General features: G+C 42.5%; 2 protein-coding genes across 5 annotated transcripts in view; one reads left to right on the top strand and one right to left on the bottom strand.

Annotated features, from left to right (window-relative positions):
* Positions 1 to 13,857, top strand: part of SLC5A10 (solute carrier family 5 member 10) — a 186,461-nt gene extending 172,604 nt beyond the window's left edge. For all 4 annotated transcript variants that reach the window (XM_043978046.1, XM_043978048.1, XM_043978044.1 and 1 more), the window contains 3 exons: positions 6,361 to 6,576; positions 10,683 to 10,767; positions 11,309 to 13,857. In XM_043978046.1, the coding sequence (XP_043833981.1) occupies positions 6,361 to 6,576; positions 10,683 to 10,767; positions 11,309 to 11,403 (396 nt within the window). In that variant the 3' untranslated portion in view covers positions 11,404 to 13,857. The remainder of the gene's footprint in view (positions 1 to 6,360; positions 6,577 to 10,682; positions 10,768 to 11,308) is intronic.
* An 8,682-nt stretch (positions 13,858 to 22,539) lies between these two features.
* The window catches only part of LOC122735388 (GRB2 related adaptor protein), a 64,534-nt gene continuing 63,025 nt past the window's right edge, over positions 22,540 to 24,048 (bottom strand). The window contains exon 5 of the mRNA XM_043976900.1: positions 22,540 to 23,111. Coding sequence (XP_043832835.1) covers positions 22,926 to 23,111 — 186 coding nt within the window. The 3' untranslated portion in view covers positions 22,540 to 22,925. The remainder of the gene's footprint in view (positions 23,112 to 24,048) is intronic.

Below are 24,048 nucleotides of genomic sequence, written 5' to 3'. Positions count from 1 at the left end.
TAAAAGCTTCCCAATATCCTTTCACAAAGGATTGAGGGGGGCAGCTAGGTGGCATAGTGGATAAAACACCGGCCCTGGATTCAGGAGTACCTGAGTTCAAATCTGGCCTCAGACACTTGACACTTACTAGCTGTGTGACCCTGGGCAAGTCACTTAACCCCCATTGCCCCGCAAAAAAAAAAAAAAAAAGGATTGAGGGACCTTCACAGCATCACAAAATTTGAGATTCAGAGGGGACTTCTGTGTCCATATGGTCTAAGCCCATAACTTAGAGAATTCCCTCTATAACAGACCCAACATGTGTTTATCCAGCTCCTCCTCAAAGACCTCCAAGGAGGGGCAATCCACACTTTCTGAAGCAGGTCATTCTACAGAGGAAGTTTTCTCTGACATCAAGCCAAAATCTTTCTCTTTTCAACTTCCACTCATTGATCCTGGTTTGGCCAACCAGTCCTTCCTTCATATCATGGTCTTTCTAATACTTGAACATGTCGTCTCTTCTCCAAGCTAAACACCCCCTGTCCCTTTATTTGATCCTCCTATGACATGGATTCAGGGCCTTTCACCATCCCAGTTATTCTCAACTATGGTACCCAGAAAAGAACACAGCACTCCAGATGGGGTCTGATAAGGACAGAATATGGCAGGACTATTGCCTCCCTATTCCTGTCTGCCATACCACACTTAGTACAGGCCAAGACTGCATGAAATTTTTTGGCTGCCACATCCCATGGTGCTTATGATGCAATTAAACCCTCAGGTCATTTTGGGAACAACTACTGTCTAACCACAACTTCCCCATCTTGTATTTGTGAAGCTGACTTTTTTGCACCCATGTATAAGATTTTACATTAAACTTTTATGGTATTTCATCTTATTAGATTCAGCCCAGTGCTCTAGTTTGTCATGATCCTTTTGAATCTTGACTCTATCATCCAGTATCCCAGCCATTCTTCCCACCATTGGGTCATCTTCAAGTCTGATGAACACGCCATCAGTATCAATACCCAAGTCATTGATAAAAATGTTAGATAGTACAGGACCATAGACATATCTCTGACACTGAACCATTAGTGACTATTCTTTGAGCATAGCCCTCCAACTAATTGTAAATATATCTTATTGTATTCTTATCTAATGCATAATCTCCAATCTACTCCACAAGAAGTCTATAAGAAGCTGTTTATCAAAAGTTTACTAAAATCTAAGTGAAGTGTATCTACTGCATTCTCTTTATTAATTTAATAATCTTGTAAAAAAGGCAAATGATGTTTGTCTCTTATGACATGTTCTTGATGAAGCCATGTTGACTTTTTGTAATCACTGCTTTCCTTTTAAGATGTTCACTATCTATCCATTTAATGGTCCTTTCTAGAATGGAGCCCATTGAAGACAGACTACAAATCAAACTCTTTTTTTAAAAATTAGGGCTTTTCCCCTTCTCTAATTTGGGGGCATCTCTCCTGTTTTCTATGATCTTTCAGAAATCACTGACAGTGGCTCAGCAATCACACCTGCCGGTTCTTTTAATACCTTAACATGTAATTCCTTTGGGCCAGGTGACCTTAGTTAAACAAAAGAAGCTCTCTTACTATTTCCTTACTTATCTTGGGCATTTTTTGACTTATCATCTCCAATACAAGCCTCATTCTTCTTGGCAGAGAAAATAGAAGCAAGATAAGAATCAAGAAGCTCCATCTTCTCTCTGATGCCATCATTGTCCTTTACAGCTAGGTGGCACAGTGAATAGAGCACTAGTCCTAGAGTCAGAAAGTCCTGAGTTCAAATCTGCTCTCAGATACTTACTAGTTGTATGACCTTGGGCAAATCACTTAACCTCTGTTTTCCTCAGTTTCCTCAGCTGTTAAGTGGGGATCATAAAAATAACCTACCTTTTACAGTGTTGTTATGAGGATGAAATGAGACAATATTGATAATACCGATATATTCCTGGCACATAGTAGGTGCTTAATAAATGACAGTTCCCTTCTCCTTCTCCCTATGCAGCCCATGAATATACTTTTATCCTCCTTTTTTGCCCAATTTGGCTTTTAAAAAATAAAATTAAAAACTGATGGTAATAAATATCCAATTTGCCATCAAGACTTTGGAAATAACTTAGTTTCTTAGTAAAAATTCCTTTGGAAAAATTCTAGCTTTCTGAGCTGAAATAAGGGCAGAACAAAGAATGTAGAACCATGCCTGAGTCTGGACACTGGAAAGAACAGAATACCTGATGGCAATTACCCTACCCCAAGATTCTAAAAAGATTGGATGAATTAGGAGCTGATAAAAGAGAAGGGAACTCAAGAGTTCTAGTGTCCTTTTGTCAGTCTTCATCCTTTTTTGATTGCTTGTCAACATTTGACACTGTTGACCACTCTCTCTTTCTGAATACTTTCTCCTCCCTGGGTTTTTCTGACACTCTCCTTATTCTGGTTCCTCTCTGGCTGCTCCTTCTTGGTCTTCTTTGCTAGATCATCACACTTGTCCCACTCCCTATGCCTAGGAATACCCCAGGTCTCTTCTTTCTTTACACTCTTGGTGATCTCATCAGCTCCCTTCTTTGGTTCAACTATCATCTCTATGCAGAAAACCAACAGATGTATACATCCAGCACCAGTCTCTCTCTTGAACTATAGTTTCACGTCACCAACTGCATACTTGATAGCTCCATTCATCTCATGGAAGTCTCATAGACATCTCAAAATCAGCAAGTCCCAAACAGAATCTATCTTGCCTTCTAAATCCTCACCTCTGCTTTTATTCCTTATTTGTATTGATGGCAACATAACTCTTCCAGTAACCTTTGTTCTCAACCTTGGAGTCATCCTTAACTCTTCCCTCTCCTTCATGAGGACTTTAAAAGTCAAATAGAGAAGTACATAATTTATACTAGTCAAGAAGGAGACAGTGGAACTTCCCAGGCAGGGCAATGATGATCAGACCCAGTTTTGGTAATCCCTCCTCTTCTCAGCCTGCTGGCTAGTTTAGGTTCTTATTACCTTTCATCTGGATTATTTTCAGTAGCCTCCTAATTGGTCTCTTCATCCAGGTTTATTCCTTTCCAATTCATCTTCCAGAGAACTGTCAAACTGACCTTCGAAAAGCCTAGGTCTGACCCTGTCATTCCCTTCCCTGATGAAGATGATTCTCAGATCTATTTGCCTCTAGCATAAAATATAAGCTTCTTCATTTGACTTTTAAGGCCCCTCACAATTAGGCTCCAGCCTATCTCTCCAGGTTTATTGTACATCCCTCTTCTTTTGAACATTCTACATTCCAGGTAAACTGACCTATTTGTTGTTCCCTATACACGACTTTTCATCTCCCATCTCTGAGCCTTTGCTGACCTCCATACCTGGAATGCAGTCCCTCCTTACCTCTGCATTATGGAATCTGGGGCTTCTTTCAAAACTCAACTCAGGCACCATTTTTCTGAGGAGGCTTAGTCTGATGCCCACAGTTACAAGTACTGTTCTTGCAGAAAGTATTCTGCTATTTACTTTGATTTTTAATGATCTGTAATATTGACTGCTATTTATACTGGATAGAATATAAGCACATTGAGGGCAGGAGCTGTTTTGTTTTTATCCTTCATGGATTCATAGATTTAAAGCTGGAAGGAATCTTAAAGGTCATCAAGTCCAATCACCGCCCCCCCCCCCATTTTTCAGATGATTGAAACAGGCTCAGAGAGTTCAGTCAGTCAATGAGTATTTAATAATCATCTACTATATGCTAAGCAAGGCACCAAGCTTTAGGGTGTTAAGGGCTAAAATTCTAGCTAAACTGTCTAAAATATTTAATGAGTGGTCGCCAATAAATTATAAGCTTTAGCAAGAGTTAGACTTTTAAGCATTTATTAAGGAAAATAAGAATTTGGTAAAGAGAGAGAGAAAGGCCTAGATTCCTATCTATTAAAGGGAGAGCGCATTTCTAGCTCCCCTCTCCACCAGCGTCCTCAGGAAAAAGTCGGAGACCGAGCGCTAGTCTCTTCCTTCTTCCTCCCACTACCCAACGTCACTTCCTGATGCCAAAGAAAAGACTCCTGGTCTTGCCCTCAAAGACCTTCGCTTCATGGGCGGAACTCTTCTACAGTAAGTCTCCAGCAGGTAGCCATTCCAATTGTTACAAGGGATTTCAAAAAAGACAAAAAACAATTCTTGTTCTCAAGGAGCTCACAGTATAATGGGGCAAAAGACATCATGTAGATAGCTGTATACAAACAAGATATATATAGAGAGAATAAACTGGAGTTAATCTCAGTGGGAAGGCATTGAAACTGAGGAGGACTGGGAAAAACTTCTTGGAAAAGTAGAACTTTACCTAGGACTTGAAGGAATCTGGGAAAGCTAGGAAGTAAAGAGGAGGTGAGAGACTATTCTACCCATGGGAGACAGCCAGTGAAAATGCATACAGTCTGGAGAGTTTCTTATTCAAAGAACAGCAAGGAAGGCATTGTCATCAGATCACAGGTAGGAGGGGACAGGGAAGGCGAGAGAATAAAGTATAAAAAGATTGGAAAGGTAGAAAGGGTCAGGTTATGAAAGACTTGAAAGGCCAAACAAGAGGGTTTTATATTTGATCCTGGAAGTAATAGGAGCCACCTGAGTTTATTGAATGGGAAGGGAGGTGACATTGTTAAAACTTGCACAGAATGAAAATTAATTCGACAGGCAAGTAGATGACGGATTGTAGAGAGGAGAGACTTGAGGAAGGGAGAACAATCAGAAGGCTATTATACCAAGTATACAGTGATGAAGATCTGCAGCAGGGTTGTAGCAATGGAAGAGGAGAAAAGGGGATAGAAATGATAGGACTTGGTAGCAGATTGGATTTGGGAGGGGTAAGAGAGAGTGAAGAGATGAAAATGTTACCTAAGTTGTGAACCTAGGGAACCAAGAGGATGGAAGTACCATGTACAGTAAGAGGGAAGATAGGAAGAGAAGAAAATTTGAGGAGAAAGATAATGGATTCAATTTTAGACATGTTGAGTTTAAAATGTATATGGGACATCTAGTTTGAGATGTTTGATAGGCCATTAAAGATTGGAGAGCGGAGATCAGAAGAGAGGTTAGGGCTGGACAAATAGATTGGAGAATCATCTTCATAATGATGAGGATTGAATCAGTGGGAGCTGGTGAGAAATAGTATAGGGGGAGATGAGGACAGAGCCTTGGAGAAAACCCATGGTTGGTGAGTGCAACCTGGATGAACAAAGAAGACTAAAGAGTTTGTCAGACAAGTAGAAGTAGGAGACAGCAGTGTCCTGAAAACCTAGAGAGAAGAGAGGATCAAGGAGAAGAGGGATATCAACAGTGTCAAAGACTGCAGAGAGATCAAGAAGGATGAGGGATTAAGAAAAGACCATTATATTTGGCAATTAAGAGATCATTAATAACTTTGAAAAGAGCAGTTTCAGTTGCATGAAATCAGAAGCCAAACTGCAGAGAGTTAGGAAAGGAAACTGAAGGTACTTATCTTAAAGTGTTAGTGACAAAAGGGAGGACCAATACAGGATAATAACTAGCAGGTATGGATGGATGGATCAAGTGAGGGTTTTTTGAGAATGAGGGAGGTGTTGGAGTGTTCAGAGTTAGCAGACAAGTAGCCAGTAGACAGGGAGAGACTGTAGATTTATATGAGAGAAGCAATGATAATGTGGGTGATGTGCTGGATGCAATGGGATCACTTATGTGAGTAGAGGGATTTGTCTTGTCTGGGACAAGGCCCACCTCTTTATGTTAAACAAGTGAAGGAGAAGATAGTATCAGAAGGTATCTAAGTGATATAAGAGGAGGAGGAGGGGCAAGGGAGGAGTTCTGGGTGAATGACCTAAATTTTGTTTTTTTCAGTAAAATATGAAACGTAAGAAAGTAGAGGAAGGAGAAGCTTCAGGAGGTTTGAGGAAGGATGAAAAGGTTTGGAAAAATCACTGTGGCGAATGGGGTAGCAAATTTATTAGGTGGGTGTAGAAGGGTTTTCTTGCTGCAAGGAGGGCCCAGTTGAGATTTTGTAATGTAATTTGTAAATTTGTAGTGAACCCGATCAGTGGGATTTCATGATCTTTTTCCACTTTATTCAGCTGCACCTGAGTAAGAGTGAAGTCATTGGATAATGGGAATAATCCAAGGCTGAAGCTTTGACATGGCAAAATCTTTCAAAGGGTTAGAGGGAGAGTAATAGAAAGAGGAGAAGGTTGGACTAGTTGATCTCTTAGGTCCCTTCCAGCTCTACACTGCTCTGTGCATGTGTGTGTGTGTGTGTGTGTGTGTGTGTGTGTGTGTGTGTGTGTGAGAGAGAGACAGAGACAGAGACAGAGACAAACACCTATGGTTGCATCTCCTTTTCCTGCAGGGGGCCTTCTGGGGCCTGATTACAGGGCTGGTAGTAGGAGCTACTCGGATGATCCTGGAATTTGTTTATCCTGAGCCACCTTGCGGTTTCCCAGACAACCGGCCAGCTGTGCTCAACAACTTTCACTATCTTCACTTCTCCTTGCTGCTCTTCTCCATCACAGTGTCTGTAGTCACTGCTGTCAGTCTGCTGACCCCACCCCCTGATGAATCTCAGGTGAGATGGTCCCCTAGCCCCTCTCGGATACTCTTGCCTTTCTTTCTCTAGAAGGGGGAGGTGGTCTTGCCATCATAATGGTATAGCCCTAAATAAATAAATAAATAAACAAACAAACAGACAGATAGATAGATAGATAATTTTTTTAAAAAAGGGGCAGCTAGGTGGCGCAGTGGATAAAGAACTGTCCCTGGATTCAGGAGTACCTGAGTTCAAATCCGGCCTCAGACACTTGACACTTACTAGCTGTGTGACCCTGGGCAAGTCACTTAGCCCCCATTGCCTCGCAAAAAGACCCCAAAACAAACAAATGAACAAAAAAAGTGGGATAGCCCTCAATTGGATTTTCCTACTAGATTCTACTGCAGTTTTTTATACCTAGTTTTAAATAGAAGCTTAGAGTTTCAGCCTCCAGAGGATGGCCTGAATGACTCTGAGGAGCTTGTTGATGATCCACATTCTTACACTAAGTGTACAAAGGGAGGTTACCTGGAAATGGGGTCATTTCTTAGAAAGTTTGTGTCCCAAGAGTCATCTGAACTCAACTTGCCCTATTATAGTAGGGTGGTGTGGAGCAGGAAGATGCAGGAAGATAAAGACTAGGAAGTAGCATCCCCAAATTCTCATTACCATTTGTCCCAGAATGAGCTAAGCATTCTTAGCATGATTCCCAAAGATTTTCTAAGGGTTATACCTTCTGGTTACTACGTCCACAACTGCCTCCCACTGTATGACCCATGGTTACAGTTGTGCCTTGTGGCAAAAATCCAGCCTTGAACATCTCCTTCCCTTCTCCAATCCAATTTCATGGTCCCTTCTGCTGCTGCCAAATTGAAGGGCTTCTTCTAGAAGCTCTGGTAGCCATAAAAATGCCCCACTTTTCTCTCTTCCATTAACCACCCTAGCAGTAACATCTGACACTGAACTGAAGACCAGTTCTGACTGACACAAAGGCAAATGTATTGCATATGTAAGAACACCTAAAGGCACAAACTAAACACAAGTTAGTATTTATGTGTGCACAGCAAAGGTTACAGAGTCTAGATTCATTCCTCTTAGGAGAGAAATTGTACTTAGATACACATCCCCTCCAGCACTGGCTCTATCCATCAAGTCAGTCCCTCAAGACAGGTTCCCTGGTTCTCCTTCTTAGTTCTATTGCACTTCTTCCCCCCACCCCCGTTCCTAGTGAGAGCTATGTAATAAAAACAGATTTCTCATATTCATTGTTAGCACCTCTGTCATTATCATATTCATATATTTAGTCAGGACCCATATTCATCCTGTATCCATATTTCTCCAGGATGAGTGATAAATTTATCATTGCTTGTAATAAAAAAAATCTAATGGAAGGAACTTCTAGGCACAATTTCTTTATAGATTAAATAGCCTGATAAACTTAGAGAAAAAAGGAAACTTTAATGTCACCTTATCCAAATTATTTTATTGAGAAAACTGAAGCCCAAAGAGATTTGGTCAGGTCAGAAGTAGCAGAGCCAGGATATGAATCCAGATTCTCTGACACCAGAAATAAAAGCCTAGTGTTCAGCTTAGTCTCTTACCTCAGCTCTTAAAATTATTTTTAAATCATTTCCTACTCTTCCTTTCACTCTCATAATCCTCTCTATTGCCCCCACCTTGGTGAATCCTCTGGCTGACCTTTAACTTCCATCCTTGAAGCTTAGTTTTCATTGTGTTTTTTGGTTTGGTTTTTTTTTCTGGGCTCCATGTTCAAGTTTTGGCATGTAAAAATTGGATTCTCTACAGCTACCTAAACCGTAAATTTAATAGCTCTTCTAGATTCCCTCCCCAGAATCCCTTTGATCAGCTTTTTCTCTCTTTGCCCCACTAAGGACACACATAATCTGCCTTACATTCATAAAATCTTGGAATGTTACAAATAGGAAGAACCTTAGAGATCATCTTTCTTAAGTATTATTTTTATAGAGGAAGAAACTGAGATTCAAGAAAGGGGAAGAGACTTTCCCAAAGTCAGCCAACTAAGCTAGTGACTATTCTCAAGTGTCCCGATTCCCAGCCCAGAGTTCTTTACACTATAATATCCTGTCTCACTTTGTCACATGCTCCTCTCTCAAGCTCTCCTGGTCAGTCCTATCACTTAGAAAGAAGCACCATGGCTTAAGCCTCCAGTCCCTTGCTCATTCTTCCAACGCCACTGCCACAGACCCCCATAGCTTGGACAAGGAGAGAGGACCTGTCAAGACTGCTAACATGAGGAGGTGTCTGCTTCAGGGCAAGGGAGCCAATTATCCATACTTCACTCTCTGTAATTAACTAATCCACATAATTATAGAGCTTATAGAACTTTAAGCATTTTATGGAATCATTGAAAAATAGAACATAGACTATCAGAGAGTTAGACAGGACATCAGGAACCATCTATATCCACTCCACCCAATGAGGAATACCCCCTACTGCTTCCATGGTAACCATGACTCAGCTGGATTGAGCTGAATATGATCCATAGGGGATAGTCCTATGAAATAGGAAAGAGTCCATCTGCCCAAGGCTTGAGAATTACATAGTTTTTAGGACATAGGATCCTAGATTCAGACCTCTAGGGACTTTAGAGGTCATTTAACCCAACCCTTTCATTTTACACATGAAGAAACTGAGTCCCAGAGTGACTTGCTCAAAGTAGCCCGCAGATCAAGTGGTAGAGCTAGTCCAACAACTTTATTTTATAGATGGATGAACTGAGTCTTAGAGAGGAGAAGCAATCACACAAGGAGTTAGTAACAAGACTGGTGATGGAACTCAGATTGTGTAGTACTGTTAATTCTCCAGCAACACAGAAAACACCTCATCGCACCTGCTCCAGTTATTGAGGTGGGGAGAGCATAATTCATCCTCTCTGATAGGTTTAGTCTGTGGGATACTGTGATGAAAGGAAAGACAGTTGTACTGATCCAGACAGGGTCCTTGTTCTGTGACCTGGTGGTGACACACCACGCAGAAACAGCTCAGGCTTGATTATTCTATGTGCTAGGGGTTCTAAGGGCAGCTAGGTGGTGCAGTGAATAGAGCACTGGGCCTGGAATCAAGAGGATCTGAGTTTAAATCCAGCTTCAGACACTTACTAGCTGTGACTTTGGGCAAGTCACTTAACCCTGTTTGCCTCAGTTTCCTCATCTATAACATGAGCTGGAGAAAAAAGTGGCAAAACTCTCTAGTGTCATTGCCAAGAAAACCCAAATAGGGTCATGAAGAGTTGGACACAACTAAATTGATTAAACAACAACAGCAACAAAGGATTCTAAGGGGTTATATTTCTAGGAGTCGTCTCTTCCCAGACTACAGCAGGATGGCATCCCCTGAATTAGCTAGGCAAGGCTGGTATAAAGGCAAAAAGATTTGACCCTGTCAAAGTTTATGTGTTGTCTCTCCCACCTTGTTTTCTGACCCCTTGTCCACCTCTCAGATGCCCCATCAGTCAGTCTCTGATAGCTTCATACACACTAAAGCACAAGAGTAGGAATTTTCCTCTCCTCTGAGAGGAGCAAAATGAGGGCAAGATACTTTAAATTAAGAAATCAAAGGCAGAATTTCAGGTGCTGTGGTGCATGTGGTGAGGAGCCAATTCTTAGTAGAGCAGGTCTAATGGTCTATGGATTAGGTTGGCAAGTTCTAACTGAATCCCTCTTCCCCAACCCCAATACGCAACACATTACACCAGGAAGGATTGGCTCTATGAAGCCTACCCAATGGGCAGGGCTCAGTCCCCTCCTAGTCCCTATCTCTGCTCTATTCCCCCAAAGTGGTGACTCTCGGCCCTAATTTAGGGCAGCTACCTGCCTGATTACCCCTTTGGGAATCTCTAGTCCCCTATATCTCCATATCTTCCCTCTATTTCTTCATCCCCCAATCCTCATGTTTTCTTGGTTCCTTGTTCTCTCATCCTTCATCTCCTATACTCCATCCTAATATCCCTATATCCCTCATTTCCATGTACCCCACTCCTCTGGTTTCATAGTCTCCCATATCCTCATTCTACATTCCCATCCTCATTCCTTCCTTTTCTTATCCCCACGTCTTTCATTCATTATTGTCCACCCCCTGCTCAAATATCTCTTTGATTCCTACAGATCAAGAATTTAACATGGTGGACCCTTTCCAAGGACAATCTTTTAGAAGCTCTGCCTGAGGCTTATGATACAGGAGACAAAGTTGGTAAGTGGTCCCTGGGGGCCTCTAGACCACTCTGGATAGAGCCAGACTTGTCACAGTGTTTGCCTTTCCATACCACCCAGCCCCATTCTCCCTTTGGGTCTTTCTTCTATATTCCCTTCCCTTACCAGCGGCCTCAATGTTAGGCTATCCTCAGATGATGGTTGGTGTGGCAGAAAGGCACTGGGAACAGACTGGAGGATGTTTTATGGAATCCTAGAAAGAGCCGATCACTGTCCCTATCGACTCCCAAATGCTAATACCCAAGTATTGTACTATTATTTCCTTTTTTTTTTTTTTTTGTGAGCCAATGAGGGTCAAGTGACTTGCCCAGGGTCACACAGCTAGTAAGTGTTAAGTGTTTGAGTCTGGATTTGAACTCAAGTACTCCTGAATCCAGGGGTGGTGCTTTATCCACTGCGCCACCTAGCTGCCCCCACTATTATTTCCTTAGTTTCCCATTCTCACTTCACTCCTGACCCATCAAGTTCCTCATCCATCCCAACTCACTCAAAACCATGCATCCCATTCTCCCCACATACAGGAAAGAAGCGAGCTCCCTTCTGGACTCGAGTTTGCAACTTCAATGCCATTCTGCTTGTGTGTGTCAACATATTCTTCTATGCCTATTTTGCCTGATGGTGTTCATTTTCTGGGAAGCCAGAGGATCATGGGATCAGAGATGTAGGAGAGATTCATCCCAATTAGACATCTAGAGAAGTATCATAGACTATTAGAGCTGGAAGGATTATCTGGTCCAACTCATTTGATTTACAGATGGGGCCTTGAGAAGGGAAGTGACCTGCCCAAAGTTACCAATAGGTCAAAGGCCCGGCATTAAAACCCAAGGCTGACTTCTAGGCAGATGCTCTTTCTATTAAACTGGGCTTCTTTTCTTTTCCTGGTTCAGAAGCATTTGGGCTGTGGAAAGTTCTTACAAGAGCATGTCTCCTTTGACATCAAGGTGTCCCACTACTACCACCATCACCACCAACCACCACTGTTTTTTATAATCCTTGGAAACACCTTCAGCTTAGGCCACTGCCTGAAGATTCCAGAGCCTGGAAGAGGACTTAATCTGCCTTCAAGTCTCTAGCCCCTTTCTCTTCTCCCACTCATAATTACTTAAGGCAATGTCAGAGAGACCTAGTTCTGCCACCAATTAGCTGTGTGACCTTCAGCAAGTCACTTTCCTTCTCTGGGACTCAGTTTCCTCATCTATTAAACAAGAGGGCTGAACTAGATGATTTCTTAGGTTCTTTAGGGGTCTAATATTCTCTGATTTGATGAACCCCTGACTCTTCCCTCCTTCCTTACCCTTAGCCTATGGTCAGATCCATATAAAGCACCCTCTACATGTCCAGCTTCCCTAAAATAGGTTCCTCCCTCCCACTTTGAGTCTCTGACTCAGTGAATTCCTAGTCTTGAGATCTGGGTTGGGGATGGGGGAAGAGGGAAGTGTATGGATCTTGAGATTCAGTGAGGTTTGACTAAGAAGGCATGAGTCTGAGTGTTAGTAGTAGGGGGAAAAGCCAAATAGCCTAGCTCAGCCCAAACCAATGGGGCATGGGCCTCTGAATCACCATCTAATAGAACCAGAGAGTAACCAAACACCATAAAAGACTTTATAGCCTCCCAGGGAACACTTCCTATCTATATCACTTGGCTTCTGGCCAAACATCAAACACTTCTACAACATTTATAAAGCAAGATGCAAAGGTAAATCAGCCCAGAGTTTGGTATGCCTCCCAGGAGTCCCTTGGCATGTACATTTTTGAGTCAGTCCCTCCTAAACACAGGAATATGCCCTGGGTCCCAGGGAAAGGCAGTTGTTAGCCACACTATCACTCTCAAGGGGATCATGGGAACCCTGACCTGAGACCCTTCATCCCTTCACCAGTGATGCCCCATCCTTCACCTTGTCTGCTCAAGGGAACTTTCACCATTGAATAGCTCCATCTTAGCTTCGGGAGCAAAAGGTTGAGTGTACAGGGTTGTCAATTGGATCCGGGTTTAGCAAATCCCCTCAGGGTATAAACTAAGCCTGGAGAGGGCTGACCCTGTGACAATGGTATTCATGCATCTCCCTTTCCTCCTCCAAAATGGAACTGAGTGCCTGCCCAGTACCCAGCTAAAGCCTGAGTCCTTGGACACTGCTCATTGTATTGACTTCTTTGGGTGGTGGTCCATGTCCTGATCATCTCATACCTGGGTCATTGCAGTAGCCTCCTAACCATCTTCCTTGCCTATAGTCTCTTTTTTTTGTTTTGTTTTTTAGTGAGGCAGTTGGGGTTAAGTGACTTGCCCAGGGTCACACAGCTAGTAAGTGTTAAGTGTCTGAGGCTGGATTTGAACTCAGGTACTCCTGACTCCAGGGCCGGTGCTCTATCTGCCTATAGTCTCTTTCTGATTCATCATATATACTGCCAAGTTCATCTTCCCCAAATTCTATTTTCATCATTTTCATCCCCACTCAAGAATCATCATTGGCTCCCAGTCACTTGTAGGGCAAAGTCCAAACTACCCAAGACCTTCCACTGTCTTTCATTATCTCCTTGATGATAATGATGATAGCTAACATTTATATGGCACTTTGAGGTTTTCAAAGCACTTTATATACATTATGACATTGGTCCTCACAACAGCAATCCTGGGAATGTAGGTGATATTATCATCCCCATTTCACAGTTAAGGAAACCAGCACAGAGAGGTTGTGACCTGCCCAGGCTCACACAGCTAGTAAATACCTGAAGCAGGGTTCAAACTCAAGTCTTCTGACTCCAATTCCAACAATGGTAGGCTCCTTCCTAGATCTGGGACTTCCCTCGTTCTGTCTCCATTTCTCAAAATGTTTCTCCCATGGCCGAATAATCCCCATCTTTCTGCCCCCAACATCTTGGACTCGGATCCTTTTTCTGTACCATGTATTGGGTACCGATTGTGTATTGCCTGTTATCATCATGTCTGTACGTATTTTGTCTGCTGCTAGACTGTAAGCTCCCTAAGGGCAGAGACTGAATCTTCTCCTAGGTCTGTATGGCCCAGGACCTTATTCTCAGAAGGCGTGGAATAAACATTTGCTGTTTGACTGGATGACTGATGTGTTATTGTCTCTAATCTTAAAAACCATCTCTTCTAACCTGCATGGGGAAAATTGTTCGTCTGGATTCTTGATGGAGCAGATGTCATTTCTTTTCATATCTACTCCAAAGGTCTAAGCACAGGCCCAGGCTTTCTGGGGACCTCAATACAGAGTTGTTGGTAGGTGGATACATGGATTCCCCCAGCTTTATCACCGGGTTTCTTCTGGGGGGTTGGGAGGGAAGGGGGGAGCACCCCCACACACACAAGTGGTCCAAAGTCAATATTAAGATTACTTTCAGAGAGGCCCAGAATAGGCATAATAACAGAAGTGTCTAAGGCCAGATTGGAACTCAGGTTCTTCCTGACTCCAGGTCCCACTGGACACAAGCTCTACCTAGCTTGCCTATAATAGTAATATATAATTAGTAATTATATTTACTATATAATATATTATATAATAAATTATATATAAATTACATAATTATTATATTATAATTACTATGTAATATGTAAGTATAATTATTATTAATAATATATGTTTCAAAGAATGCTTTCAGAGAAGCAGTAGGTATCTGGGAAGTTGGGAAAAAACACCAACTTCTCTGAGTCCTTAGAAGAGGAAAGGATCACAGATTTAGAATTGGAAGGGATCTCTGAGGCCATCCTGTCCAAACCCTTTAGGTTTTGCCTAAGGTAACACAGATGGGATCCATAAGAGGTAGGATTTGAACCCATGTCCTCTGGCTTCAGAGCTAGTCTTTCCCTATTTTACCAAAAGGAACTGACCTCATTCCTAATTTCTAAATCCCTTAATCCCCAAGGTCTGGGTGTTTTGTTTTTGTTTTTTCATTTTGTTTTTTGTTTTGCCTCTTTTTCTATCCCTACTGCTTAGTACAGTGCCTGGCGCATAGTAAACACTTAATAAATGTTTATTGATTCATTCGTTCAGACAATGTTTAGTCATTTTAATGACTATACCTTCCCCCTCAATAATGCACAACCTGGGTTTTCCCGAATAGTCCTGATTTAAAGAAACTTTTTTTTAAAATAATGAAGCAGGGTAGGGCAAAAGGAATATTCTTTGTCAGAGCATATATCCCAATCTTGGGTTTGGAAAATCTAGTCACTGTTCCCATATCTCCTCTAATAAACATCACCTTTCCTCCACCCCCATTCCCAACTTCTCAAATTTTCCTCCTGCCTTTTGAGACCCTATCCTAGAAGAAATATTCCTTGAGGGGTCCTCTTTGATCCCCTATTCCTCAGTGTGGCTGCACAATAAGGGCAGACAAACTAATTTGCTTTTATATTTTTTATATTTATCTATTTTTGTTTCCATACCTCCCTTCCTGCTCCAGATACAATGTAATCTTTTTTTTTTTTTTAGTGAGGCAATTGGGGTTAAGTGACTTGCCCAGGGTCACACAGCTAGTAAGTGTTAAGTGTCTGAGGCCGGATTTGAACTCAGGTACTCCTGACTCCAGGGTCGGTGCTCTATCCACTGTGCCACCTAGCTGCCCCTACAATGTAATCTTAAGGGCATGAACTGTTTGATTTTTTTCTCTCTATCTTCATCAATAGCATAATGTCACAGTAGGTGCTTACTAAATGCTTGTTGAATTGAATTTAATTGAATTAGGGGACTCAAGCCAGCACATAATGACCAACTGAGGATGGGAGCCTGGAAATACCCATGGGACCAAGTAAAAGCAATAATATGTGCTGGAGTCCCTGGTCCCAGAGAGTAAAACAGATATTTTATGGATCTCCATCCCTTTGATATCGAGGAATGATAGAATTTCAGAGTTAGAAGAAAACCTAGACATCACACACACAGTGACTCAGGAGAACAGCTGAGACTAGAACTCAGGTCCGACCCTTCAGAATAGAACCATGTGACCTTCATCCAAACTTTATACTAATGTGTCCTAATCTGTCAAAAATGAACTGGGAGGGGGTGGAGCCAAGATGGCGGAGGAAAGGCAGTGAGCTCCCAAATTCATGACACGATCGCTCCAAAAAACATCCAAATAACACCATAGGAAAATGCCCGGAGCAGCAAAACTCACAGAAGAACGTGCTGAAATCATCTTCTAACCAAGAACGGCTTGGAAGGTCAGAAGGAGGGAGCTGCTGTGCTGATACAGGAGTCAGGCCCAACCCCACAGTCACCCTGATACAGATCCAGTCTCAGGAAGTCCTCACCAGAGAAGGAGACCCCCAGAGCCTCTGAATCAGCTGAAGTGCCAGTGTTGTCTGGAACTAAGCTCACAGTCTGGTGAGTGGGCTGAGCCCTAGGCAGGGGAGAGACTACAGGGGTCTATGCTGGTGCTAAGGCAGAACTTGGATTTTACACCCCTACCGAGAACCAGGTGGTAGGCTCCAGTAGCAGTGGCCCAGGTGAGGGAGGGGCACAGGCTCGTTGGAACTAACAACCACAACACACAAAGCTGGTTGATTAGCAAGTTGGTCTGGGGTCATCTAAGGACCAGGGAACAGGCCGGGTGAGTGAAGAACCTGATTCTCCTTAAATCATACCACCTGGGACTTCTTAAGCTTGGGATACTGCAGACTGGAAAGAGTGCCCCACTTTAAGGAGCTAAAAGTCAAGTAAAAGAAAGGCAAGATGAACAGACAGAGAAAGGTGAGGACCATAGAAAGTTTCTTCAGTAACAAGGAAGACCAAGGGGCACCCTCAGAGGAAGATGTCAACGTCAGGGCCCCTATATCTAAAGCTTCCAAGAAAAATACGAATTGGTCTCAGGCCATAGAGGTGCTCAAAATGGACTTTGAAGATAAAGTTAGAGAGGTAGAGGAAAAAATGGAAAGAGAAATGAGGGAGATACAGGAAAGACATGAGAAAAAAGTCAACAGCTTGAAAAGTCAAATTGGCCAAATGGAAAAGGAGGTACAAAAGCTCTCTGATGAAAATAATTGCCTAAGAATGAGGATTGAACAAATAGAAGCCAATGACTTTATGAGAAACCAAGACACAATAAAGCAAAATTGAACCGGGAAAGGTGGTGGCAAAAATTAGCATCCCCTGCTAAGTTCTACCCATCCCAATGACATCATGTAACCCATGGTCAATCTAGGGAGACCTGAAGCAAGATGCTCTGCCCAGAAATACTGGCCTCCTGAAGTTCCATCTGGATGTACACAGAGAAAGAGGGAAGAAGTTATGCTTCTGAGGTTTGAGTAGTAGGAGTTTTGGAGACTGGAATGTGAGAGGCATAGATCTCACAGAGGGGGTTGGATGCCAGAATAAAAGTCAGTTCTAAAGTACAGTTCATAATCTTTCTCCCAGGGGGCAGCTAGGTGGCGCAGTGGATAAAGCACAGGCCCTGGATTCAGGAGTACCTGAGTTCAAATCTGGCCTCAGACACTTGACACTAGCTGTGTGACCCTGGGCAAGTCACTTAACTCCCGTTGCCCCACAAAACAAAAAACAAACATAATCTTTCTCCCTAAACCTGCTCCTCTTCTGACTTCACTTTTCATCTTTCACATTCCATCAGTTACCCAGTCCTCTTGATTCTCTCTGTTCTCACACCTGTCCCCTCTCCCCTCCCAATTCCCATCACTGCCAACTAACATAGGCCCTGATTATCATGTGTCTAGACCAAGTATTAAACATAGCCCCTGGGCTGCCTGAAGCCTACAACACCCACAAGTGTGGCCCAAATCAGATCAAAGTGTAACTTGAAAATATTTACCAAAATAAATAAAAATACAATTAAACCTAGATATTATTACATTTTAAAACTAAGTCAATATGCAGCCTGCATGTATCTTTATGTATGGATTAGTGGCCCCTGTTTCTATTTGAGTTTAGCACTATCGGCCTAGACCATTGCAATTGTCACTATGGAGATATTTCCCCTTTTGATCTTTCTTCTCTCTTCCATCTTCCAATCTATCTGTGGAGAGTTCATCAGGAGAGCTTGGTCAATTCAGTGAAAATAAATGGGGTTATTATTATTTGGGATTTTTGTGTTGTTTAAAAATCTAAATGTGGGTTCTAATCTGTTCCCCCCCCCAATTTTGGGGGGAAACTGGCTAAAATCACTGATAAATTTGCCAAGAGTTTAGGCTTTTAAGGGTTTATTAAAAGATAAAAGATAGTAAAGAGAGAGAAAGATTGAGAACAGATTCCTTATAGCATGGAAAGCTTAGCCTTCCTAACAGCCCATGTGAAGTCCTGCCACCAAGCCAATGTCTTGAACCAAAAGACAGAGATCCCATCTGTCTGCCAGCCTCCGCTTTGTACTTCCTGTTCTCCTCCCAGAAATGGGAGGTTCTTCAAGTTGTTTGGCTGATTGATGTCACAGTCCACAGCCTCTGAGAACTCTCCTTCTCAGGGTTGGCTAAATTTAAATTCAAGATCTAATCACCTTTAAGTGGGTACTTAGTAGTTCCTTTTTCACACCCAATCCATTATTTTACCACACTTTGTTATATTTGGAGCATTTTGATTGTGCCTCTTTGATTGTTTCCTGAACATTCTCTTGGAGTGATTAACAGCATTGAAAATGATTTTATTGGCTCAAACTAGGTTGAATTATAACCCCTGTACAGGACCTATGGGCCTTTTATAAAAGGTTGTTAAGGGGCAGAGTTTGGGAGGGTTGTGTTAAAGCACTATACATATGTTATCTCACTTAATCCTCACAACAAGCCTGTGAGGTAGGTGCTACTATTATCTCCATTTTTACAGATGAGGAAAATAAAGTTTGGAGAGTTTAAGTGGCTTGCCCAGGATCATGCAGCTAGTAAGTGTCCAAGGCAAGATTTGAACTCAGGTTCTTCCTGACACTCTTACCTTGCTGCTCCTGGTCAAGAAACTGATGGGAGACAAAGTAGCAAGAGAAGACCTGGCAGGTCCCAGAGGGAAGGATAAAAGAGGACTGGAGGAAGTAAAGTCTGCCCTTTAGTAATATCCTTCTCCCCACCATCATAGATGCCAATTTGGAGAAGAATTTATAAAAAGGTCTTCTTTTGGCCCTACCGATGGCAGCCATAGAGAGGGGAAACCCAGGTAGCTTAGTGGGACTTACTGAACACTGGCCTTCTAGAGATGTGGCAAGAATTCCTCAATCCCAGACAAGTCCCTGGGCCCAGAACTGAGTATTTGGCTCCAAGCAAAGGACTGAACTGAGAGTCCCAAACCTCATTTTCTGTCAGAATAATCTTCCTTATGCGTATATCTAGTCATGTGATTCCTCGGTTCAAAAAAAACCATGGCTTCTTCTTGCTTACTAAGCAAAACTCAAATTCTTCTTGAATGCTCATCGTTCAAAGTCATGCCTAATATGGCACCATCCTGCCTTTCCAGCCTCTCCTCATGTTAGTCCCTTCTCTGCTCCTCCAATCATGTACCTCTCCATCACACTTCTGTGACTTTGTGGAAGACATCTTTCTTCTTCCCCTTCACCTACTGGATTCTGACCTGTCCTTTAAAGCTCAACTCAAAAGCTGCCCCTCTCCTCAAAGCCTTCTTTGATACACTTGACAACAACCTTCCCTGTGAAACCTAACTTAATATTTTGTTGGTCCTTCTGTAACAGTTATCACATATGGTTGTATGTTATAGTTATGTGTTGGTGTCTCAGTCGAGAAACTGTTAACTAGACTATAAACTCTGTGAGGGCAGGGATGGTTTTATATATCTAAACCTTATATTTCCTTCAATGCCTAATCCAGTGCTTTACATACAGCAGGCACTTAATAAATGTTTGATTTTTTTTTTTTTTTTGGTGAGGCAATTGGGGTTAAGTGACTGGGCCAGGATCACACAGCTAGTAAGTGTCAAGTGTCTGAGGCAGGATTTGAACTCAGGTCCTCCTGAGTCCAGGGCCGGTGCTCTATCTACTGCACCACCTAGCTGCCCCCAAATGTTTGAATTTATTATCACTTTTGTCTGCCCGATTTTGTTGGGATGCACTCCTTCTTCATCTATCTCTCCCAGAATCCTTAACTTCCTTCAAGGCACAGAGAAGATGTCCTGAGGCCTTTCTGAAAGCAACTTACCTTTGGTCATATGCACAGGGTATAGAGAAACTTCAGGGATGGGTCTGAACTTCTGGACAGGTGGTTTACCCAGATTGTCAAGTTTCAGGGTTAGCTTTGACTTTAATCTTGAAGGGGCTTGTAAGAAGGAGAAAAAGAAAGCTACAGCAAGAAGCAAGCTGGCACAAAGAGAATCCATCTTGCTGTGTCACAGAAAAGAATAGGGGCTAAGGGAGGAAGGTGATGTATCCTACTTTGGGTACCCTCACCCTGTACTCCCTGCATCCCTGGGACTTAGCTGTCAAGCAGGTTGCTGTTTGGACATTGGAGAACAGGACCTTAAGTGGATGGCATGGAAATTCCTTGGAACTGACAGAAATATTGGTAAGATGACACTGCATGGGGAGCAATTGGGGGAGGGAAGGGAAAAGAAAGACCTGGGCCTTTGCTTATTCTCTCTGCTTGTTAACCCTTTTAATTTCTATGCTACTTCAACTGTTTGGTTTAAAAAAGAAAACACTGATAGCTACTGAATCCTGACTGGAGTGATTTCATGTTGATGCCTCAGGCATGACTTAGGAAAAGGCTTGCCCTTGAAGAGACTGGAGATATTTTTACCCTCCAATGGAAGTTTAGGTTAAGTTAGGGGTAGAGGACATGAGGGACCCTTTGATCTCCACTGGGGATAAGGGTATAAATCAAAATTACCCCCATATAATCAGAGAATTTGGGGGTGGAAAGAGACCTCAGTGGCCATCTAGTCTGACCTGCACATGAAAGAAACCCCCACAATAACACACCCAACAAGTGCTCATCCACCCCCTACTTGAGAATGGTATGAAATATTTGATCAAAAGCTTTGCTAACATCTGGGCAAACTTTATCCAGGTTAGTAATCCTATCAAAAAGGGAAATGGGGTTGGTTGGGGTTTTTTGTTTTTTTTTTGAAGTGAGGCAATTGGGGTTAAGTGACTTGCCCAGGGTCACACAGCTAGTAAGTGTTAAGTGTCTGAGGCCGGATTTGAACTTAGGTACTCCTGACTCCAGGGCCGGTACTCTATCCACTGTGCCACCTAGCTGCCCCAGTTGTTTTTTCCTTTTCTTTTTTTTTTTTTTTTTTGCAGGGCAATTGGGGTTAAGTGACTTGCCCAAGGTCACACAGCTAGTAAGTGTCAAGTGTCTGAGGCCGGATTTGAACTCAGGAACTCCTGAGTCCAGGGCCGGTGCTTTATCCACTGCGCCACCTAGCCGCCCCCCCAGTTGTTTTTTGATAAAGCCATATTGGCTCTTTGTAATCATGATTCCCCTTTTCCCCTAGTAAGAGAAACCATTGAAGAGATTAAATATATATGTAAATATATACACACATATACACATGTATATTATTATTATTATTATTATTATTATCCAGGGACTAACATTATTATTATACCTAAAGATCCCTTTCACATGTGGGACCCCTATTACTCATGAGCATATTTTTTATATATATGGGCATATTATAAGTAGAACCTGGTTTAAGCATCCTTGCAGTTGAAAAGAGTACAAATAAGTTCCATATCTACCTTACACATGGGTGATAAAAGTAATTGTTGTTATTTTGGCCTTCGATCTCAAAAAGGACCATGACATCAAATTAATGTCATGACTTGCACTGAATTGGATTTAAGTGAGGGAGGGGTCCAGTAGCATGATAGACAGATATAGATATAGATATAGATATAGATATAGATATAGATATAGATATAGATATAGATATAGATATAGATATAGATATAGATATAGATATAGATATAGATATAGATATAGATATAGATATAGATATAGATATAGATATAGATATAGATATAGATATAGATATAGATATAGATATAGATATAGATATAGATCAGGATGACTAGAGATGGCCCTAGATGTTTTTAAGGCAGTTGGGGTCAAGTGACTTGCCCAGGGTCACACAGCTAGTAAGTGTCTAAGGTGAAGTTTGAACTCAGGTCCTCCCAATTTCAGGTCCAATGCTCTATCCACTGTACCATCTAGCTGCCCCTGATAAAAGTAATAATGCTTCATTCACTAAGTAAAAATCAGTTATTTCTCAAGAAATTGTTCAATGGAAATGCTCCCTCACAGTTGTGTTGGCACACCTGGCCCACACTTTGTGCATGCATATAGTTATTAGCACTCTCTGCCTCTTCAAATTACTTTATTATTTTTATTTATTTACTTATTTAAAAATTTTTTCCCCTGTGGGGCAATGAGGGTTAAGTGACTTGCCCAGGGTCACACAGCTAGTAAGTGTTGAGTGTCTGAGGCCGGATTTGAACTCAGGTCCACCTGAATCCAGGGCTGGTGCTTTATCCACTGCACTACCTAGCTGCCCCCAAATTACTTTATATAAATTTTGTATTGCCTGGAATTCTCTCCCTCCCCACCTCCACCTCCTAGTTTCCCTGGCTTCCTTCAAGGCATAGCTAAAATCCTACCTTCTGCAAGACTTTCCTGATTCTCCTTAATGCTGGCATCTTCCCTCTTAGACCACCCCAATTGAATATGTTTATATCTTGTTTGTATATAGCTGTTTGCATACTGTATCCCCCCACAACCTCCCGCCCCCCACTTAGACTATGAACACCCTGAGAGCAAGGAGTGGTTTTTGCCTTTTTTTTTTTTTTTTTTGGTATTCCTAGAACTTAGCACAGTGCCTGGTATATAATAAGTGCTTAGTAAATGTTTCTTGATTTGACATGACATTCTAGTACAGATTTTATCCTTCTAACAGAATGTAAGTTCTTTGAGGGAAAGGATTGTTTTTGTCTTTGCACATAATAAGTGTTTAATCAATGTTTGCAGAATAGAATTGGTCCAGAAAGCACCCTCCCAAGGTCCAACCTGACTCAGGCACCTCTGGATATAGCAGGAAACCCTTTCTGTACCCTCAATACCAGAACAGTAGGGAACCCACTGGCTCCTCCCCACTGTGGGCACTTGCTCATCCAGAAAATCCTCAGGGGCTGTGGCCATTCAAAGCAACTCTTCAAGATGGAGAGAGGTGAGGACCAGGTAACAGTTCACATGTGGATGGGATGGACGTAGTTCCGAGGGAAGAAACCCACTCTGCCACAGAGCTGGCCTTTCCACCAGTTGGGGTCAGAATGTTCCAGCAGCTCGATGATGTCACCCTGATAGAAGCTGATCTGTGAGGAGTTCTGGGCGGTGAAGTCAAACTGGGCCTTGGCATACTTGACTCTGGGTGGCTAGAAGAAGGAGAAAGAGAAAGGATCAGAAAAAGGGGTCCAAGAACCAGCTGACTTTGAAGCCTCTTCTGGCTGCTTCTCTCCCCTCTCGGGAGGCAAAGGATCCTGGATTAGTTGGTTGAAATCCTTAGTTCCACTAAGTTTCCCTTGACCACTTTTGATGCCAATACTCAAGGAAGGGTCAGGGAGGGAGGTCTCTTTCTGGAGCTGTAGCCTCTCTTCTCTAGTCCTTAACGTCTTTTGAGTCCTTTCTGATATGTGACCCCCACACTCAGGCAGCAGTTTCAAGGACATTTTGCTCTAGTAGGAGAATTCTGGAACACAAAATTCTCTGTCAGCTAATTACCGGTACATAGCAGAGCCAAAGAGTACACAGCTCTGTCCAATTTAAGATATAAATCCTGGTTCCCTCAGTCCTGTGTCTTAATTCCAAGCCTTCCCAGATTAAATTCCTTTTCTTTTTTTTTCTTTTCTTTTTTTTGGGGGGTGGTGGTGGCTCAATGAGGGTTAAGTGACTTGCCCAAGGTCACACAGCTAGTAAGTGTCAATTGTCTGAGGCTGCATTTGAACTCAGGTCCTCCTGAATCCACTGTGCCACCTAGATGCCCCCTTAAATTCCTTTTCTACCTGGAACTCTCTCAAATTGGATTTCTCTTTGGCCCTCAGCCTAATCGAAACATCTTGAGAGTGACCTTAGCCCAGAGCATTTCCTGAAGGATCTGGGTCTCTTGGTGCTGTCACCCAAGGTGGTGGTTCCCCTAGTGAGCCATTGGAATGCTGTCCCTTCCCATTCTCAGATATCAGAAGAATCTCTGAGGTTCAGACAACACCCCCAACTGCCACCCCCACTGGGAGCAGAGTCTGAATCATCTACCCCCTGGGCTGGGGCTTGGGGAGACTTAAAGTAACCCCTTCACACCTGTTTGCTGTATACCTC

This window comes from Dromiciops gliroides, chromosome 1 (genome assembly GCF_019393635.1).
Source record: "Dromiciops gliroides isolate mDroGli1 chromosome 1, mDroGli1.pri, whole genome shotgun sequence".
Taxonomy (NCBI): domain Eukaryota; kingdom Metazoa; phylum Chordata; class Mammalia; order Microbiotheria; family Microbiotheriidae; genus Dromiciops; species Dromiciops gliroides.
The sequence above is the reverse complement of the archived record's forward strand: the minus strand, read 5'-3'. Positions and strand labels throughout refer to the sequence as shown.